This window comes from Loxodonta africana, chromosome 11, assembly GCF_030014295.1.
Source record: "Loxodonta africana isolate mLoxAfr1 chromosome 11, mLoxAfr1.hap2, whole genome shotgun sequence".
In the NCBI taxonomy this organism is placed as follows: domain Eukaryota; kingdom Metazoa; phylum Chordata; class Mammalia; order Proboscidea; family Elephantidae; genus Loxodonta; species Loxodonta africana.
Window position 1 is genome coordinate 86,341,573 of NC_087352.1, and position 22,152 is coordinate 86,363,724.

At 41.6% G+C, this 22,152-nt stretch overlaps 1 protein-coding gene across 1 annotated transcript in view; it reads left to right on the forward strand.

The window, feature by feature from the left end:
• The window catches only part of TMEM241 (transmembrane protein 241), a 215,768-nt gene that overhangs the window by 27,941 nt on the left and 165,675 nt on the right, over nucleotides 1-22,152 (forward strand). The window contains exon 3 of the mRNA XM_010586816.3: nucleotides 10,477-10,554. Within this exon, the coding sequence (XP_010585118.1) occupies nucleotides 10,477-10,554 (78 nt within the window). The remainder of the gene's footprint in view (nucleotides 1-10,476; nucleotides 10,555-22,152) is intronic.

Consider the following 22,152-nt stretch of genomic DNA (forward strand, 5'->3'; position numbering starts at 1 on the left):
TGTCACTCCTATACTTGAAACTCTTCAGTGGGTTCCCACTTTGAAGTCCCAGCTCTGTGATGTGGTTGACATGGCCCTTCATGGCTGGCCCCCTTTCTCCAGTGTCATCCACTCTCCCTGGAATGCTCAAATGCTAAGATCCACAACAATCGGATTTCTCTGAGAAGCTTTGAAAGAGCCATTTCCCTCTTACCTCTGGACTTTTGTCCATTCTGTGCCTTCTGCTGTGAACACTTCAGGCTTTTGTTCACATTTACTTCCTCTAGGAAGCTTTCCCTGACTCATCAGACTGGATTAGTTTTCCTTGCTAGGGCTGCTGGTAGTGCCTGGTACTCTTCCTGTTAAGGCTTTATCACATTGTAATTCTGTTGTAATTATTGGTTAATTATCTTACTTCTCACTAGACTCACCCACTGCCGTTGAATAGGTTCTGACTCATAGCGACTCTATAGGAAAGAGTAGAACTGCCACAGAAGGTTTCCGAGGGTATAAATCTTTACAGAAGCAGACTGCCACATCTTTCTTCAGCAGAGTGGCTGGTGGGTTTGAACAGCCTAACCACTGTACCACCAGGGGTCCTCTCATTAGACCAGGGTTTCTCAATCTCTGCAAAATTGACATTTTGAGTTGAATAATTCCTTGTTGTTGAGGGCTGTCCTGTGCATTGTTGGATGTTTAGCAGCATCCCTGGCTGCCTTGCACCAGATAGATGCTAGTAGCATACTGTCCCTGTTGTTGTTGTTGGGTGCTGTTGAGTTATTTTCAACACATAGAAACCCCATGTGATAGAGTAGAACTGCCCCATAGGGTTTTCTTGGCTGTAATCTTTACAGACTTCCAAGCCATCAAAAATGGAAAGGAATGCAGAAATATTGATATCCTAGGTATTAGTGAGCTGAAATGGACTGGAATTGGCCATTTTGAATTGGACAATCATGTGGTTTACTATGCTGGGAATGACAACTTGAAGAATGGTGTTTCATTTATTGTTAAAAAGAACATTTCAAGATCTGTCCTGAAGTACAGTGCTGTCGGTGATAGGATAATATCCATACACCTAAAAGGAAGACCAATTAGTATGACTATTATTCAGATTTACCCACCAACCACTAAGGGCAAAGATGAAGAAATTTTTACCAACTTCTGCAGTCTGAAATGGATCAAACGTGCAATCAGGATGCGTTGGTAGTTACTGGAGGTTGGAATGCGAAAGTTGGAAACAAAGACGAAGGATCAGTAGTTCGAAAATATGGCCTTGGTGGTAGAAACAATGCTGGAGATTGAATGATAGAATTTTGCAAGGCCAACACCTTCTTCATTGCAAATACCTTTTTCACCAACATAAATGACAACTATACACATGGACCTTGCCAGATGGAATACACAGGAATCAAATCGACTACATCCGTGTGAAGAGATGATGGAAAAGCTCAATATCATCAGTCAGTATAAGGCCAGAGGCCAACTGTGGAACAGACCATCACTTGCTCATATGCAAGTTCAAGCTGAAACTGAAGAAAGTTGGAACAGCTCCATGAGAGCCAAAGTATGACCTTGAGTATATCCCACCTGAATTTAGAGATCATCGCAATAATTTGATGCATTGAACACTAATGACTGAAGACCAGATGAGTTGTGGAATGATATCAAGGACACCACACAAGAAGAAAGGAAGAGGTCATTAAAATGACAGGAAAGAAAGACATGGATTTCAGAAGAGTCACTGAAATTTGCTCTTGAACGTCAAATAGCTAAAGCAAATGGATGAAATGATGAAGTCAAAGAGCTGAACAGAAGAATTCAAAGGGTGACTCGAGAAGACAAAGTATTATAATGACATGGAGTTAGAAAATCAAAAGGGAAGAAAATGCTCAGTGTTTCACAAGCTGAAAGAACTGAAGAAAAAATACAAGCCTTGAGTTGCAATATTGAAGGACTATACGGGGAAAATATCAAACAATGAAGGAAGCATCAGAAGAAGATGGAAGGAATACACAGTCACTATACCAAAAAAAGTTGGTCAATGTTTATCCATTTCAGGAGGTACCATATGAACAGGAACCAATGGTACTGAAGGAAGGGGTCCAAGCTGCACTGAAGGCACTAGTGAAAAACGAGGCTCCACAAACTGACGAAATACCAGTTGAGATGTTTCGACGAACGGATGCAGCTCTAGAAGTGCTCACTTGTCTATGCCAAGAAATTTGGAAGACAGCTACCTGGCCAACCGGCTGGAAGAGATCCATATTTATGCCTGTTCCCAAGAAAGGTAATTCCACCGAATTCGGAAATTATCGAACATTATCAGTATCACATGCAAGTAAAATTTTGCTGAAGATCATTCAAAAGTGGCTGCAGCAGTATATGAAAGAGAACTGCCAGAAGTTCAACCCCAATTCAGAAGAGGACTCGGAACCAGGGATATCATTGCTGCTGTCAGATGGATCCTGGCTGAAAGCAGAGAATACCAGAAGGATGTTTACCTGTGCTTTATTGACTATGCAAAGACATTTGACTGTGTGGATCAGAACAAACTATGGATAACACTGCGAAGAAAGGGAATTCCAGAACACTTAATTGTGTTCATGAGGAACCTGTATATAGATGAAGAGGCAGTTGTTCAAACTGAACAAGAGGATAGTGTGTGGTTTAAAGTCAGGAAACGTATGTGTCGGGGTTGTGTCCTTTCACCATAGCTATTGAATCTGTATGCTGAGCAAATAATCCAAGAAGCTGTATTCTATGATGAAGAAGGGGGCATCACAATTGGAGGAAGACTCATTAACAACCCGTGTTATGCAGATGAACAACCTTGCTTGCTGAAGGTGAAGAGAACTTGAAGCACTTACTGATGAAGATCAAAGACCACAGCCTTCAGTATGGATTACACCTCGACATAAAGAAAATAAAAATCCTCACAACTAGTCCAATAAGCAATATCATGATAAATGGGAAAGAGATTGAAGTTTTCAAGAATTTCATTTTACTTGGATCCACAATCAACACCCATGGAAGCAGCAGTCAAAAAATCAAAAGATGCATTGCATTGGGCAAATCTGCTGTGAAAGACCTCTTGAAATTGTTGAAAAGCAAAGGAGAAGTGTGCTGTCAAATTACAGAGAGAGCAACTAGGGTCTCATAACCACGTGTGGATAAATTTTTGTATGCGTGTATAAATTTTGTATAAAGACCAAGGTGTGCCTGAACCAAGCCGTGATGTTTTCAGTTGCCTCATATGCATAGGAAAGCTGGATTATGAATAAGGAAGACCGAAGAAGAATTGACGTCTTTGAATTGTGGTGTTGGAGAAGAATATTGAATATACCATGGACTGCTAAAAGAATGAACAAATCTATCTTGGAAGAATTGCAACCAAAATGCTCCTTATAAGTAAGAATAGCGAGACTACATCTCACATTCTTTGGACATGTTGTCAGGAGGGATCAGTCCCTGGAGAAGGACATCATGCTTGGTAAAGTAGAAGGTCAGCAAAAAGGAGGAAGACCCTCAATGAGATGGATTGACACAGTGGCTGCAACAGTGGGCTTAAGCATAACAGTGATTGTTAGGATGGCGAAGGACCAGGGAGTATTTTGTTCTGTTGTACATAGGGTTGCTATCAGTCAAACAGACTTGATGACACCTAACAACAGCAACAAGTCTTTTTTTTTTTTTTTAATTGTGCTTTAAGTGAAAGTTTACAGCTCAAGTTAGTTTTGCATACAAAAATTTATACGCACGTGGTTTTGAGACCCTTGCTCTGTCTATAATGTGACTGCACACTCCTCCTTTCCACCTGGGATTTCCCATGTCCATTCAGCCAGCTCCTGTCCCTTTCTGCCTTCTCATCTCACCTCTGGACAGGAGCTGCCCATTTAGTCTCGTGTATCTACTTGAACTAAGAAGCACATTCTTCACGAGAATCATTTTATGACTCATAGTCCAGTCTAATCTTTGTCTGAAGAGCTGGCTTCAGGAATGGTTTTAGTTCTGGGTTAACAGAGAGTCCAGGGGCCATGTCTCCTGGGGTTCCTCCAGTCTCAGAGCATGACATCTTGTCTTTTTACTAGAATTTGAGTTATGCACCCCAGTTTTCTCCTGCTGAGTCAGGGACTCTCTGTTGTATTGCGTGTCAGGGTGGTCATTGGTGATAGCCAGGCAGTATCTAGTTCTTCTGGTCTCAGGCTGATAGAATCTTTGGTTTATGTGGCCCCTTCGCTATGAGTTGAAATCGACTTGATGGCAATGGGTTTTTCTGTCTCTTGGGCTAATATTTCCCTGTGTCTTTGGTATTCTTCATTCTCCTTTGCTCCAAATGGATTGGGACCAATTGATGCATCTTAGATGGCTGCTGTCTAGCTTTTAAGACCCAAGATAACACTCACCAAAGTGGGATGCAGAACATTTTCTTAATATGCCTTGTTACGCCAGTTGAACTAGATGTCCCCTGAAATCATGGTCCCCAGACCCCCGCCCCTGCTACTCTGTCCCTTGAAGTGTTTGGTTATATTCAGGAAACTTCTTAGTTTTTGGTTTAATCCAGTTGTGTTGACTTGCCCTGTATGTATGTTGTCCTTCCCTTCACCTAAGATAATTCTTATCTACTATCTAGTTAGTGAATACCACTTTCCCTCCCTCCCCACCCTCATAACCCTCAAAGAATGTTTTCTTCTGTGTTTAAATCTTTTCTTGAGTTTTTATAATAGTGGTCTTATACAATATTTATCCTTTTGCAAATGACTAATTTAACTCAGCATAATGCCTTCCAAATTCATCCACATTACGAGATGTTTAGCAGATTTATCATTGTTCTTTATCGTGTAGTATTCCATTGTGTGAGTATGCCATGATTTGTCTATCCATTTGTCCATTGATGGGCATCTAGGTTTTTTCCATGTTTTTGCTATTGTGAACAGTGCTGCAGCGAACACACGTGTGTGTATATCTATTCGTGTGAGGGCTCTTATTTCTCTAGTGTATATTCCAAGGAGTGGGATTACTGGATCGTATGGTACTTCTATTTCTAGCTCTTTAAGGCAGTGCCTAATTGATTTTCAAAGTGATTGTGCCATTTTACATTCCCACCAGCAGTGTATAAGTGTTGCAGTCTCTCCACAACCTCTCCAACATTTATTATTTTGTGTTTTTTGTTTTCATGCTAGCCTCGTTGGGGTGAGATGGTGTCTCATGGTAGTTTAGATTTTCATTTCTCTAATGGCTAATGTTTGTGAGCATTTCCTCATGCATCTGTTAGCTACCTGAATATCTTCTTTGGTGAAGTGCCTGTTCATATCCTTTGCCCATTTTTTAATTGGGTTCTTTGTCTTTCTGTAACAACAATAGTCTTTATGGAAGCAGATTTCCAGGTCTTTCTCCCTGGGTGGATTTGAACCACCAGCCTTTTGGTTAGCAACTGAGTACTTAACCATGTGCACTACCAGGCTGCTTGCCCTGTGTGACAACCAAAAATGTCTCCAGACATTGCCAAACGTCCCTTTGGGGAAAAATCACTTGTTTGAGAACTACTGCTGTAGACCAAGCGTGGCCGTGTCTGCTTGTTCACTATTTAGTCCCAATGCCTAGCACAGCTCCTGCCACCTAGCTCCTGCTCAGTGAATAAACTTATGCCATGGAATTGATCCCATTCACAGCGACCCTGTAGGACAGAGTAGAACTACCTTGTAGGGTTTCCAAGCTGTAATCTTTATGGAAGCAGACTGCCACATCTTTCTCCCGTGGAGTGGCTGGTGGATTCAAACTGCTGACCTTTAGGTTAACAGCCCAGTGCTTAACCACTGTGCCACCAGGGCTTCTCGCTCAATGAATAGTGGTAAATAAGTGGTTACATCTTTATTCAGTGCATTATATAGCCTCAGAGCTGGTTTTATGACTTGTAGAAAATAAATTCCTAGAAAACCATGGCTTGGGAGCATTTTTGAAAGGTATATTGCTGAGACTCTGGGGAGCTCAAAGAATTAAATTGCTCAGAGAGAAAAACTAAGTCATGCTTTCTCAAATAGATATGCAACAAAGGTTGTGGATTTGTTCTGCATGCTAAATAGAAAAAAGTGACAAAAAGAGAGTTATACAAATTCCAAAAAGCTAGGATAAAAATATCGCTTAGCCTTAGCCTGCTAACTGCTTACAAAATATGTGATAGCATTTAAATATTTGTCGTTACAAATGGCAATTTATTGTTAAATTTCCCTTTATACCACTTCTAGATGAAATAGTTGCTCTTGTGATAAAAATGCTTGTCTCGGAGTTTTAGAGACCCAATATTCTCCTAAAAGTTACCGATTGTAAAGAACTCTCAATTGCTTGTAACTCTTTTATAAGAGGCTCATGTGTGCTGCAGGGTTGGAGATTCATCTGGTTTATTTATCTCTTTATTCATCCATCAACTTGTTACAATAGTCATTTTCTTGAGTGCCTGCTACGTTCAATGTTTAAGCATAAAACCAAAAACCAAACCCATTGCCATCCAGCAGATTCCAACTCATAGTCACCCTGGAGGACAGAGTAGAACTGCCTCATAGGGCTTCCACTGAGCAGCTGGTGGATTTGAACTACCCATCATTTGGTTAGCAGCCGAGTTTTTAACCACTGTGCCACCAGGGCTCCATATATAAAAAAAGCATAGTCTTATCTAATTCTAGAGGATTTTGTAATCTAGATAAAAATAAGTAAATAACTGCTATGTAGTGTGATAAGTGCCCTGATGACGTAAGTAACACAGAGTCAGCACTTTGGAGGGACAGTGATTTCTGCTTGGCTGGGTCAGCGAGGCTTTACAAAGGAGACAGGAAACCTGGGTCTTAGAGGATGAGCAGGTGTTCACTGACACACAAGGAGATGAGGAGAACGCTATGGGTCAGGAGGCTAAAACCCAAAACCAAACTTGTTGCCGTTGAGTTGATTGCAACTCCTAGCAACCCTGTAGGACAGAGTAGAACTGCCCCGTAGAGTTTCCAAAGCTGTAATCTTTACTGCCACATCTTTTTCCCTCGTGGAGCAGCTGATAGGTTCAAACCACCAAAGTGCTGTTTACCAGCTGAGTGCTTAACCACTGCACCACCAGGGCTCTAGTCAGGAGAATAAAACCAAACCAAACCCCTTGCTGTTGAGTCGATTCCGACTCATGTGGCTGGTGCATTTGAACTGCTGACCTTTTTGTTAGCAGCCACTAACCACTGCGTCAACAGGGCTCCAGTCAGGAGGATAGCACGTGCAAACTCCTGGATGCATGGAATGGCTAGCACATTCCAGAGGCTGTGTGGATTGTCAGTGTGGCTGGAATGTGGCTGCCCACAGCAGATGGACTGGAGCTGATCCAGCAGAGGGCCAGGCATAGGTCCCAGAGGGCTGTGTGTTACATACACCTGTGACTTTATCCTGTAGGCCAGGCGTTCTCAACTGTAGTGTGGCAACACTTGGGCATGTTGTAACTACTTCTGAGGTGAAATGTTGCATGTCATTTAGAACTAAAAATAAGGTTTTGAAGTTTATGAATGATCCACCTAAAATGAAAAAGCAATTAGAGTGGAACAGAATAAGGCTATGCCTATATATAGGCCATTATGCATGTAAAGTTTTGCCTCACTCATTTGTCGCTGGCATGTATTTTCTGGAGTGGGAGAGGCAGGGTGTTTATAACCTGTGCTGCCCTTAGTGAGGCCCCTAAACTCTCTGGGCTTATGGGAGGTGTCACATGAACATCCTGATCCCAGAAAGAGGCCAAGAGCTGCTGCCTGTGACAAGGGGAAGAATATACTGTTTTGTTTTGTTTGTTTGTTTACTTTTATTGTGGTAAAATATATATAAGAAAATTTTTTTGCTATTTTAACCAGTTTTAAAAATTTTATTTTATTTTAGGTGAAAGTTTACAGCCCAGATTTTTTTTCATTCAAAAATTTTATTTACAAATTGTTTTATGACATTAGTTGAAATCCCCACAATGTGTCAGCACTCTCCCCCTTGCCCTTTCCATCCTGGATTCTCAGTGTCCATTCATCCAGCTTTCCTGTCCCTTTGTGCCTTCTCAGTCTTTGCTTTTGGGCAGATTGTGCCTATTTGGTTTTGTATACTTGATTGAACTAAGAAGCACATCCTTCACATGTGTCATTGTTTGTTTTATAAGCCTGCCTAGTTTGTGTCTGAAAAATGGGCTTCAGGAGTGGCTTCAGTTCTGAGATAGCAGGGTGTCTAGTGGCCATAGTCTTGGGGGTTCCTCTGGTCTCTGTCAGACCAGTAAGTCTAGCCCTTTTTTGTGAATTTTTATTTTGTTCTGCATTTTCTCCTACTTTGTCCTGGACCCTCTATTGTGATCTCTGTCAGAGTGGTTGGTGGTAGTAGCCTGGCACCATCTAGTTTTTCTGGGCTCAGGCTGGTAGAGGCTGTGGTTCATGTGGTCCAGTAGTCCTTTGGACTAGTATTCTCCTTGTGTCTTTGGCTTTCTTCATTCTCCTTTGCTCTGAACATAATGGGACCAACAGATGTATCTTAGATGGCCGCTCCAAGCTTTTAGGACCCCAGATGCTACTCACCAAAGTAGGATGTAGAACATTTTCTTTATGAACTGTGTTATGTCAATTGACCTGTATGTCCCCTGGGACCATGGTGCCCAGCCCTCAGCCCCAGTAACTGATTCTCTCGAGGTATTTGGATATGTTTCAGGAAGCTTCTATTACCTTGCCTTGGTCAAGCGGTACTGTCTTTCCTTTTACCAAAGTTAAACATTTGTCTACTATCTAATTAGTGATTTCCCCTCCCCTCCCTCATAACCATCAAAGATTACTTTTTTCTGTGTGTAAACCTTTTCTTGGGTTTTTATAATAGTGATATCAACAAGGAAACCCTGATGACGTAGTAGGTAAGAGCTATGACTGCTAACCAAAAGTTTGGCAGTTTGAATCCACCAGGCGCTCCTTGGAAGCCCTATGGGCAATTCTATTCTGTCCTATAGGGTCGCTATGAGTTGGAATTGACTTGACGTCAGTGGATTTGTTTCTTTTTTTTTGGTCTCATACAGTATTCGTCCTTTTGTGATCAACTCTATTTTAGTCATTTTTAAGTGTACAGTTTATTGACACTAAGGACATTCACCATATTGTGCAACCATTACCAGTATCCATTTCCGAAAGTTTTTCATCACCCCAATGGAAACTCGGTGCCCCTTAAGCAGGAAGTCCCCATTCCCACCTTCCCTCAGCCCCTCGTGACCACTAATTAACTTCTGTCTCTATGCATTAACCTATTCTAGATATTTCATATAAGTGGAATCACACTATATTTGTCTTTATGTGTCTGACTTATTTAGCATAATGTTTTCAAGGTTCACCCATGTTGTCATATGTGTCAGGACTTTATTTCTCTTTAACTGAGTAATATTCCATTGTATGGATATGTATGGATATACATTTTGTTTATCTATTCATCTTTTGTTGTACACTTAGGTTGTTTCCATCTCTTGGCTATTGTGAATAATGCTGCAGTGCACACTGGTAGATAATTATCTGTTTGACTCTCTGCTTTCAAGTCTTCGAGATAAATACCTAGGAGTGATATTGAGAATCAACTGTTTTTAAAACAAGCATACCAAAAAAAGAAAGAAAGAAAAAAAAAGCCAAACCCATCGCTGTGACTTCAATTCCGACTCATAGTGACCTTATAGGATAGAATTGCCCCATAAGGTTTCCGAGGAGTGGCTGATTCGAGCTGACCTTTTGGTTAGTAGCCTGAGCTCTTAACCATTGTACCACTAGGGCATACAAGCATACAACACAATTAAATTTGAATTTTAGAATGAACTCTGTAGCTACAAGATAGAAAATGAATTTTGTGGGACAACCCTGGAGAGGCAAGACCAGTTAGGGGACTAATGCTGTGTGTGGTCCAGAGCTGAGATAATGAGAGCATGAAATAAGGTAGAGGCAGAGGGGATGGAGGAGATGGTTTCAGATTTGAGAGCTACTACTGGGATAAAATCAGTAAGATTTTATGTCTTAATGAAGGAGGTGAATAAGGAGGAAGGGCTAGGATGAGTTTAGGTTTTTGTTTGGCTGATTAAGGATAGCAAAAGGATGATCAGGATATGGGGAGAAGTTCTAATTAATGTTTTAGGCATGTTAAAATTGGGAGCTTGTGGGATATCAGGGTGGTGGTATCTGGGTGAGAGCAGGGATTTGGGAATCATCAGTGCAGAGCAGTGGGAGAAGCAGAGGCTGCAGGTAACATTATTCAGAAACAGTCTAGAGTAAGGAGAGAACATCAATGTCAGCACTCAGTGCAGCAGCTAGACTCAAGGCAATAGCAGAGAGTGAGAAGGAAAGGTGTGAGAAATGGGTTCATAATTAGGAAAGAGTAGGAGAAAAGAGTTGAAGAAGGATTGGATGTGTTTGTGTCACTCATCAAATCTGCTGTGCTGCCTAGTGTTTGAGAACACCACTGTTTAATTCACATTGGTATTTATTGCAGGTGGCAGACATTAATTGGTGGACTTTTGCTTCATGTATCATGGAAGCTGGGCTGGGTGGAGATCAACAGCAATTCAAGGTATGACATACTCTTCTGTGCATGATTCGTGATTTGTACTCTGCTTATTTTTATATTATTGAATTTCTTATGGTGTTATATTGGAAAATATGGATGTTTGAGATAATTAGTCTGTTAGTTCTCTTCTAACCTTAAGAGTCAGTGATTTTTATAATTAAATAAAACTCAAGCAGTGTTTTCCTGGTTAATACACTATTAAAATTAACTGAGATATGCAATTTATTACACCATATTAATTTGGCTTTGTTTTAGAATATAGGGTTACTATCAATGGGTTGTTAAAACTGCTTTAAAAGTTTTCTGCAAGTTTTTGTTTTGAAATTACTTCTGACTTCCAGCAAAGTTTCAATAGTACAAAGAACTCCCATGCCCTTTACTCAGATTCCCCAGTTGTTATTGCTTTACCGCATTTCCTCTTGAAATATACGTGCATTGTTTTGTTCTGAACTGTTTGAGAGTATGTTGTAGACAAGATGCCTCTAAATTTTTTAGTGTGTGTTTCCTAAGAGCAAGGACGGTCTCTTACATGCTACAGTTCAGTTATCAAAATAAGAAAGTTCACATTGACACAATGCCATTATCTCATCTACAGACCATATTCTTATTTTACCAGTTTTCTCAATAATATCCTTTTTAGCTCCTCCTTCCCTCAAAAAATTCTGATCTAGGATCCAATCCAGATTGCACATTACATTAGTTGTTACGATTCTGTTAAAATAGCTTTTCAAAGAGGTTTAAAATAAATCTCAAAGGTGATGACATTTTCATCCAAAATAATCATCAGAATTGGTTATCCATTCCTGCCTATCACAGATAAATCCTTCTGATTCTTTGAGAACATCATGCCTAGCCTGAAATGATGCCCAAAATGAAAGGAACATTAAGTTCAGGCTTATATGAATAAGGTGAACATCCCAAATGTATGATCAGGCCAAGTTACTCACCATGTGGTCCAAATTATTCTGCCCGACTTTTCTGTTAATATGATTAACTGGCTAATTGCTAAGTCACCCTTTGCTTGGCACCCAGGAGAAGCTTTGAGAGCGTGTCCAGTGTGAATATTCATAATTTTGCTTTCTCCTGAAAATATAAAACAGGAGGGCAAAAAACTAGTTGTTATGGATTGAATTTTATCCCCCCAAAATGTGTATCAACTTGGCTAGGCCGTGATTCCCAGTATTAGGTGATTGTCCACCATTTTGTCATTTGATGTGATTTTCCTATGTGTTGTAAATCCTACCTCTATGATGTTAATGAGTCAGGATTAGAGGCAGTTACATTAATGAGGCAGGACTCAATCCACAAGCTCTTTTTTAAATTGTGCTTTAGATGAAGCTTTACAGAGCAAATTAGTTTCTCAGTAAACAATTAATATACATTGTTTTGTGACATTGATTGCCAACCTCATGAAGTGTCAACACTCTCCCCTTCTTGACCTCAGATTCCCCATTATGAACTTTCTTGACCCGTTCTGCCTTCATATCCTCTCCCCTCATTTGGTGTGCCCATTTAGTCTCATTTTGTTTTATGGGCCTGTCTAATCTTTGGCTGAAGGGCGAACCTCAGGAATGACTTCAGTACTGAGTTAAAAGGGTGTCTGGGGGCCATACTCTCGGGATTTCTCCAGTCTCTGTCAGGCCAGTAAGTCTGGTCTTTCTTTGTAAATCAGTATTTTTTTTTTTAAAAGAATTTTTATTTCACTTTAAGTGAAAGTTTACAAATCAAGTCAGTCTCTCACATATAAACTTATATATACCTTACTACGTACTCCCACTTACTCTCCCCCAATGAGTCAGCCCGCTCCCTCCTTCCAATCTCTCCTTTCATGACTGTTTTCCCAGTTTCTAACCCCCCTACTCTCCCATCTCCCCGCCAGACAGGAAATGCCAACATAGTCTCAAGTGTCCACCTGATACAAGTAGCTCACTCCTCATCAGCATCTCCCTCCAACCCATTGTCCAGTCCAATCCATGTCTGCTGAGTTGGCTTCAGAAATGGTTCCTGTCCTGGGCCAACAGAAGGTTTGGGGATCATGATTGCCGGGATTCTTCTAGTTTTAGTCAGACCATTAAGTCTGGTCTTTTTATGAGAATTTGGGGTCTGCATCCCACTGTTCTCCTACTCCCTCAGGGGTTCTCTGTTGTGCTCTCTGTCAGGGCAGTCATCGGTTGTGGCTGGGCACCCTCTAGTTCTTCTGGTCTCAGGTTCATGTAGTCTCTAGTTCATGCGACCCTTTTTGTCTCTTGGGCTCATAATTACCTTGTGACCTTGGTGTTCTTCATTCTCCTTTGATCCAGGTGGGTTGAGACCAATTGATGCATCTTAGATGGCTGCTTGTTAGCGTTTAAGACCCCAGATGCCACACTTCAAAGCGGGATGCAGAATATTTTCTTGATAGAATTTATTATGCCAATTGACTTAGATGTCCCCTGAAGCCATAGTCCCCAAACCCCCGCCCTTGCTCCGCTGGCCTTCAAAGTATTCAGTTTATTCAGGAAACTTCTTTGCTTTTGGCCCAGTCCAGTTGTGCTGACCCGTACTGAGTGTTGTCCTTCCCTTCACCTAAAGCAGTTCTTGTCTACTATCTAATCAGTCAATAACCCTCTCCCACCCACCCTCCCTCCCCACCTCATAACCACAAAAGAATGTTTTCTTCTCAGTTTAAACTATTTCTCAAGATCTTATAATAGTGGTCTTATACAATATTTGTCCTTTTGCGTCTGACTAATTTCACTCAGCATAATGCCTTCCAGGTTCCTCCATGTTATGAAATATTTCACAGATTCGTCATTGTTCTTTATCGATGCGTAGTATTCCATTGTGTGAATATACCATAATTTATTTATCCATTCGTCCATTGATAGACACCTTGGTTGCTTCCAGCTTTTTACTATTGTAAACAGTGCTGCAATAAACATGGGTGTGCATATATCTGTTTGCGTAAAGACTCTTATTTCTCTAGGATATATTCCGAGGAGTGGGATTTCTGGGTCGTGTGGTAGTTCTATTTCTAACTTTTTAAGGAAACACCAGATCGATTTCCAAAGTGGTTGTACCATTTTACAGTAAATTAGTATTTCGTTCTACATTTTTCTCTAGCTGTGTCTGGAATTCTCTGTTGTAATCTCTGCCAGAGCAGTCAGTGGTAGTAGCCTGGACACATCCAGTTGTACTGGACTCAGTCTAGTGAAGGCCGTGGTAGTTGTGATACATTAGTCCTTTGGACTAATCTTTCCCTTGTGTCTTTGATTTTCTTCATTCTCCCTTGCTCCTGATGGGGTGAGACCAGTGGAGTATCTTAGATGGCTGCTCACAAGCTTTTAAGACCCCAGACGCTACTTACCAAAATGGAATGTAGAACATTTTCTTTATAAACTATGTTATGCCAATTGAGCTAGATGTTCCCTGAGACCATGATCCCCACAGCCATCAGCCCACTACTTTGGTCCCTCAGGGTACTTTTGGGATTTTATATGTGATAAACCAAACTGGTTGCTGTCGAGTCATTTGACTCATGGCGACTAAATCGTACTTTATGCTCCATTGTTGTGGTGGATATTTCTATGAGTACTAGGACTTCATCTATACAAAAACGGGCCCTGCATTCACACGACCTGTGATAGTTCCAATATTTAGTTAAATTGTGAAGCACTCTGGCTCCAAGTGGTTAACCTTATTCCTCCACAGGAGCTGGAGGTTGAACTAGAATGAGGGACTAGGCTGTCATAGTTTGACTGGCGTCCACTGGCTCTGACCAACATGGGTCTCCCGTTCTTAAAGAGTTCATGATTATAATTATCTTATAGTTATAATTTCTGATGTAAATTATTCACTGATTGATAATAAACAAAAAAACCAAACCCATTGCTCCTGAGTCAATTCCAACTCATAGTGGCCCTGTAGGACAGAGTAGAACTGCCCCATAAGACTTCCAAGGAGCAGCTGGTGGATTTGAACTGCTGATCTTTTTGGTTAGCAGCCGAACTCTTAACCACTATGTCACCAGAGCTTCCTAATTAATAAGTCTTTTTTAAAAAATTACCTTTTTCATGTTTCCTGCCATTCTTCATTCTTCATACTTTTTGTTTTGGTACTGATCAGTGGAACCGAATGAAGTCAGAGATTCTCAAGATTGTGTCTCTGGAAGAAATGTCCTCTTAAAGTAGAAGTTTGAGACCCACTAGACAGTATTGTCCCTTGAATTCTTACGATGCCAGGTTCTACCTTCTCAGAAGATCTGTGATCACGTCCCCCTGTCAGTACCCTTGCTAAATGTCCTAGAGGCCTTTTCACCTCGATCTCCTGGACTTCCATAGATGATTTCACAGCCACTCACATGATGTCAGCTCATTTAAGCTTCTTGTCAAAGATCCCAGCGTCTGGGTTTTTATCGGATCTTGTGGTTAATAACTACTGCATAGCTCAGGATTTCCAGTTACCGTGGGCTCCTGGCAAAGGGATGTAACCAGACGGCAGCAGCAAGGACCTGACCAGCGTTCTTTCATCTGAGCCCAGGCTGGGTTTGTGTTTGCTGTGGCTGCTGTTTCCTCCTGGGCCTGGCTTTCTGATTATGTCATCAGGGAACTGAAGTCCAGCTACTCTTGTACAGAGATAGCAGAGGTTTGGCTCTGCTGAACGTTGAAACAGCAGGAAGACAGCCTGGATTCTGTGGAGGCACAGTTATAACAGTGGGCTGGAGGGTGAGTCCCAAATTGGTTTTCATACAGCATATGCTGCAGATAACTCGTTCGACTCCCCTTATGATCTAGAGCACAGCAGGACCACAGCTTCCCTCTCAAACAAGTCTCACAACTTGGCAATGCAATTCTTTTGTTGCGAAGAGGCCATACCTGCTATGCCTGCCATTCTCTGGCCACGTCATGTATTAAGTCCACAAGAGTGACCTGAATGAGTCATTCTACTTTCAGGATTGTTTGCCTGGGCTTTTGGGTGTTTCCACCCAGACTTGGACAATGCCCTTGGAATCTTCTGTCTTGGGAAAAGAGCACTGTTTCTCGGCCACAAGTTTGTTGTTATATGGCAGCTACTGCTGTGACCAAACCATTGCAGAATGTTGGAATTGAACTTTCTAGCAGATGTTGAAGTCCTTTGCTGAAGTCTTATTGTATTTAAAAAATGTGATCATAAAAGAATACTGTGACCTGTTTTATCTGACTGGGCATCGCTTAGCACAGCTTGACCATGGCGTTCTTTATTGGATTCTCTAAATGAGGACGCTGTGAGTCGGAATCTACTCGATGGCAACAGGTTTTTTATGGGCAATGGGGACATACTCACATGTATTTCATTTGAGACTCCAATGCTGCAGTTCCTGTATTGCCAGGACACATGTTTACATAAAACACATTGAAAATAGTTTTTAACCGACTTGCCACTTTTTGTCCATTATAAATAAGATAGCAAAATTTTAACTCTCAAATTTTTTAAAAATTGTAATTTATTTTTAACTTTTTTCTGTAAAGCTAATTTTTTACAGCAGTTCTAGATCTACAGAAAAATTTTGCAGAAAGTAGAGAGAATTCCCATATGTACACTGTTTCGCCATTTCCCGCGCATACTGTTGCTCCTGCTGCTACCATCTTCTAGCATTTCTGTGGTACATTTTTTAGAATTGATGAGCTGATGTTGATACCTTATCATTAACCATAGTTTACTGTAGGGTTCGCTCTTAGTGTCATGCAGGCCTATGGGTTCTGACAAATACATAATGTCATGTGTCCACCATCACAGTATCACACAGAATGGTTTACCTGCCCTAAAAATGCCCTGTGCTCTACCTCTTCATCCCTCCATGCTCCCTGGCCCTCTGCCAACTCTCAAGTTTTTAAGTATGAGAAATGATGAGTTAAAAATTCTGTGCTACGATGTACTCTTGTGACTAGGGATTCCTAACACATAAACTAGAAGCCCCCACCCCTTAATTTCCATCAAGAGTCTTGGCTGGAGAGCCATAAAAAATGTCTTTGATAAAATCCTCCAAGTTGCCTCAGCACTGTCCTTAAAGAAATGAACAGTTAGCCAATCGATCATGGCCCAGAATACACTTCTATTTAAAGATTATTTATGTTTTTAAGTGAGCTAGCCCACCTTCATCAAAGCCACTGATGGTTGGAATTCCTCAAAGATATTTTAATGTGTTGTTATATCATTTTGGGTGACTCCTGTAGTTTTATAAAATGTCATCTTTGCTCACAGAGGGAAGGTCGGACTCAAATGCATGTGTTTTTGATACTTGCTACTGTTGCTTTCTCTCCAGAGGAATACTTTAAGTACATATGTAAAAATGACTTTTCTGGGGGGTAATGAAACTAACTTTGAAAACTTCCTGAGGAAACCCTACTGAGACCCATGGAAGGGACATAATACTGAATGAAGTCTGGTTGGTGTTGGTGTGGTGGTTGTAGTCGTTTCTGGAGGAAGTGTCCACAAGGGCAGGGATGGGTAAAAGGATGGGTTTTTTTGGTATTGGATTACTTCATCTGAGTGGATCACAGACAGGACAGTAATGCTACAAGCCGGCCTTTATTACTGTATGCAGTTCATGCGGATAACACTCCATGCACAGGAGACTGCTGGCCTCCTATCCTGTCACAGTCCACACCTCACGTGGCCATCTCACTGTGTCCACAAAGCCCGTGTCTGCTTTCTTCATAAGGCTATGCCAACAGTATTAATCTAACTCTCCCAGACCCGAGGTCAAAGGCATTATGTCTTCCACATTAGATCGTGGGCTATAGACTGGCAAGGTACATGTTCTGGAATTTGCTTCTTTCTCATATTTACCAGAAATGAAATATGCGTTTCTTCTTTTCTGTCCTGCTTCAATTATTTTTCGGGGACCTGGGAGACTTATATCTCTTTTTATTTTTTGGCCTGTATTTCTGTACCCTTCATTCTCAAGTGCTGCACCTGCAGTCAGTGTCCCAGGGCTCACTCAGGTACCCTCCAGGCTTGGGCCTCCCAGGGGTGGGTGAGGTGTGTGAGCTGGTGGTGGAGAGGGGCACCTACCCTGACGGGAGTTGCAGGGTGACAGCCCCTAAAGCTGCAGCAGGGTCGAGGCCTGAACTACTGGGGGGAAGGGCAGTGAGGGCCTTTCAAACATGGTGGTGTTGGGACCTGAGAGAGAACTGGATTTCTTTGAGGCTCCTGTTGACTTTCAGGGATTGTCAAAAGCCTTAAGGAGGGTGACAAGATTTATATTTCAGCATGACCTGGGATTCCATGTTGAGAAGTGGGAAGACATGATTCTGTGTGTTGAGGGAGGTAGGAAGAACCAATTATGAAAGCACCTGAGAATGGAACTTTATAGAAATCAAATGGTAACATAGTCCTTTGTATGTATCTGGGGCACTGCTGTGTGTGTGAAACTTTGGGTACTGCAGCTAGCAAGTTCCAGAGGCTGAGACCCATGCTGCCTTTTTCTAAATCAGATGTTGGCAAACTTTCTGTAAACAACCCCCCGAGAGTAAATATTTTAGACTTCTGGGCTGTACAGTCTCTGTTGCAACTATTCCCCTCTGCCATGGGAGCACAAAAGCTTGCCATGGACAGTACGTATATGGATGAGCATTTCTGTGGTCCAGTAAAACACGATTCTGAAAACAGGCAGCAGGTCGGATTTGGCACGTGGGGCACAGTTTACTGAGCCCTGCTCTCAGTTACATTCTGGGAGAAACAGTAGCTTCACAGAGTTCTCAGAATCAGGTAATATTAGGTCTGGGAATTGTCAAGGGAATGTGGCGCTCTGAGTCAGGAGGGAGAGTAAAGAATGAAAGAGAAAGGTCTAAGAAAAGCAGGAAGGAGGGAGGAATGGGGGAATAAGACCCTTTGAGGAATATATTCACCAGTAATGGAAAAATTTTTTTTTTAATGGAAAAAAGAAAAGACATCTAGGTATCTTCTGAGTTAATAAATGTAGACATTCTTTTCAACTGCAAAGCAAGTATTGACTTTTCAATGTAAGGTGTTACTATCTTAGGCAATGCCAGTAGGAACATAGAAGTCCTCCTATCTTGGTTTCTTCTTACTTTCAAGTTTGAGAACTGTTCTTAGGTCCACCAGGTGTCAGTATAACCCAGAGAATTCTGAGGAATTCAGGCGCTGGTCTTTTCAGAGAGCAGATGTTCCCTCAATAATGCATGCTCTATTTGAAAAACAAGTGATTTAATTTAATTAGCTTCCATCTCAATAACAACAGTTTTATAATTCGTGCCAGCAGACTTTTGTTAGCTTCTTGTAAAATGCTTTCTTCCTCAGGGCTCTTAGGGACAGTGGAGTGTGCCCCAACAAAAAACAAACACGCCCCCGGTTCAAACAACTTGAACTATTTGTGCATATAAATCTGTTAAGAAAAATGACATATCATAACAATTTTCAAACCAGACCCTGTGGCAAATTTTCCTAGAATATAGTGCAGTCCATACTGCTAGGAGTTGCTGAGAGACCCCTTTCCACCCTCAGCCCCCACAGGGATCACCTGATAACAGCTTCCTGTCAAGACCACCTCAGGACTTAACTCTATTTTGCTTCCTTTGTTGGCACACAGCACACTGAATGCAAAAACCAGCATGGCGGGGTGGGCAAGATAGTGCCAGCCAATGAATTAAGGGTGGAGAAAAAGTGCATTAAGGGTAGAGAAAAAGTGAGGGTTCAGTGGTGGTTCAGTGGTAGATTCTCACCTTCCATGCAGGAGCCCTGGGTTTGGTTTCTGGCCATGAGCCTCATGCACAGCTAACACCCATCTGTCATTGGAGGCTTGCATATTGCCATGCTGCTGAACAAGTTTCAGCAGTTTCCAGACCAAGACAGACTAGGAAGGAAGGCCTGGCAATCTACTTCTGAAAATGAAAACCCTGTGGATCACAACAATCTGATCCTCCACAAATCATGGGGATGGTGCAGGACTGGGCTCCATTTCTTTCCATTGCGTGTGGGGTCAACTTGAGTCAACGGCAACTTGATGGTAGCTGACAACAGTACACAAAAACAAAAAACAAAAACCTACCCCCACTGTCGTCGAGTCGATTCCAACTCATAGCGACCCTATAGGACAGAGTAGAGCTGCACCATAGAGTTTCCAAGGAGCGCCTGGCGGATTCGAACTGCTGACCTCTTGGTTAGCAGCTGTAGCACTTAACCACTATGTCACCAGGGTTTCCAACAGCAGTTTATGCCTAGTTTATTCCTTATTTTTAGGCCCTTGGCTACCTTAGAATCATACAGTGTTAGATCTGTAAAAGAGGATAAGTCAGTGTTTAACCTCTCTGCAAGACGATTTTTAACCAGTTATAAACTTTACTGCATGTATCTTTGAATAGCAGTTCCACTTCAGAGAATTTATCCTCATGAAAAATACCAAAAGCATGCAAAAAAGATATATATTCTAAGAAAATCATTGCAGCATTAGAATAGGAAAAATTTAGGATCATGTTGAGTGCCCAGCAATAGGCTAATATGCAATTATGAACAATATTGGGGATGACTTTTTGACATGGAAGGATATTCGTGATATAATGTTGAGTTAAATAGGTTATAAAACACTATGTGTAGTGGAATCCTGTTTTTGTGAAAGTGTTCATATGTGTGCACATGGGCAGAACACTGGAAGGAGACACACCCAGGTTTTAAAAGTGGTTATCTTTGGGTAGTAGGGTTGTAATTGTCAAGTTATTTTTGATTATCTGTATTTTCAAAATTTTTTAACATACCTGAACCCATTGCCATCGAGTCGATTCTGACTCATAGCGACCCTACAGGACAGAGTAGAACTATCCCCATGGTGTTTCCAAGGAGTGGCTGGTGGATTTCAACTGCTGACCTTTTGGTTAGCAGCCAACTCTTAACCACTGCATCACTGGGGCTCCTCTAGCGTGCAGAGGTACTACATTTTGACAAGAAAAAGAAAAATTATTATAGTAACTAAAATAACTGCCTCCATCCCAAGTTTCTTACTTCATGTTTATTGAAGAAAATTGTAATTGTTTTTTAATATAATTTTTATTGTGCTTTAAGTGAAAGTTTACAAATCAAGTCAGTCTCTCACACAAAAACCCATATACACCTTGCTACACATTCCTTTTTTGTTTTTTTACACACTCGCAATTACTCTCCCCCTAATGAGACAGCCCGCTCTCTCCCTCCACTCTCTCTTTTCATGTCCATTTCGCTAGCTTCTAACCCCTTCCACTCTCTCATCTCCCCTCCAGGCAGGAGATGCCAACATAGTCTCAAGTGTCCACCTGATCAAAGAAGCTCGCTCCTCACCAGCATCCCTCTCCGATCCATTGTCCAGTCCAATCCATGTCTGAAGAGTTGGCTTCAGGAATGGTTCCTGTCTTGGGCCAACAGAAGGTCTGGGGGCCATGACCACCGGGGTCCCTCTAGTCTCAGTCAGACCATTAAATCTGGTCTTATGAGAATTTGGAGTTTGCATCCCACTCCTCTCCTGCTCCCTCAGGGGTTCTCTGTTGTGTTCCCTATCAGGACAGTCATCGGTTGTAGCCAGGCACCATCTAGTTCTTCCGGTCTCAGGATGATGTAGTCTCTGGTTCATGTGACCCTTTCTGTCTCTTGGGCTTGTAATCGCCTTGTGTCCTTGGTGTTCTTCAGTGTCCTTGGTGTTCTTCATTCTCCTTTGATCCAGGTGGGTTGAGACCTATTGATGCATCTTAGATGGCTGCTTGCTAGCGTTTAAGACCCCAGATGCCACTCTTCAAAGTGGGATGCAGCATGTTTTCTTAATAGATTTTATTATGCCAATTGACTTAGATGTCTCCTGAAACCATGGTCCCCAGACCCCTGCCCCTGCTACGCTGGCCTTCGAGGCATTCAGTTTATTCAGAAAATTTCTTTGCTTTTGATTTAGTCCAGTTGTGCTGACCTCCCCTGTATTGTGTGCTGTCCTTCCCTTCGCCTAAAGTAGTTCTTATCTACTGTCTAATTAGTGAATACCCCTTTCCCACCCTCCTTCCCTCCCCCTTCTCGTAACCACAAAAGAATGTTTTCTTCTCAGTTTAAACTATTTCTCCAGTTCTCATAATAGTGGTCTTATACAATATTTGTCCTTTTGCACCTTACTAATTTCACTCAGCATAATGCCTTCCAGGTTCCTCCATGTTATGAAATGTTTCACAGATTCCTCACTGTTCTTTAGTCATGCGTAGTATTCCATCGTGTGAATATATCATAATTTATTTATCCATTCATCCGTTGATGGGCACCTTGGTTGCTTCCAGCTTTTTGCTATTGTAAACAGTGCTGCAATAAACATGGGTGTGCATATATCTGTTTGTGTAAAGGCTCTTATTTCTCTAGGATATATCCCAAGGAGTGGGATTGCTGGATCATATGGTAGTTCTATTTCTAGCTTTTTAAGAAAGCGCCGAATCGATTTCCAGAGTGGTTGTACTATTTGACATTCCCACCAGCAGTGTATAAGTGTTCCAGTCTCTCCACAGCCTCTCCAACATTTATTATTTTGTGTTTTTTGGATTAATGCCAGCCTTGTAGGAGTGAGATGAAATCTCATTGTAGTTTTGATCTGCCTTTCTCTAATGGCTAATGATCGTGAACATTTCC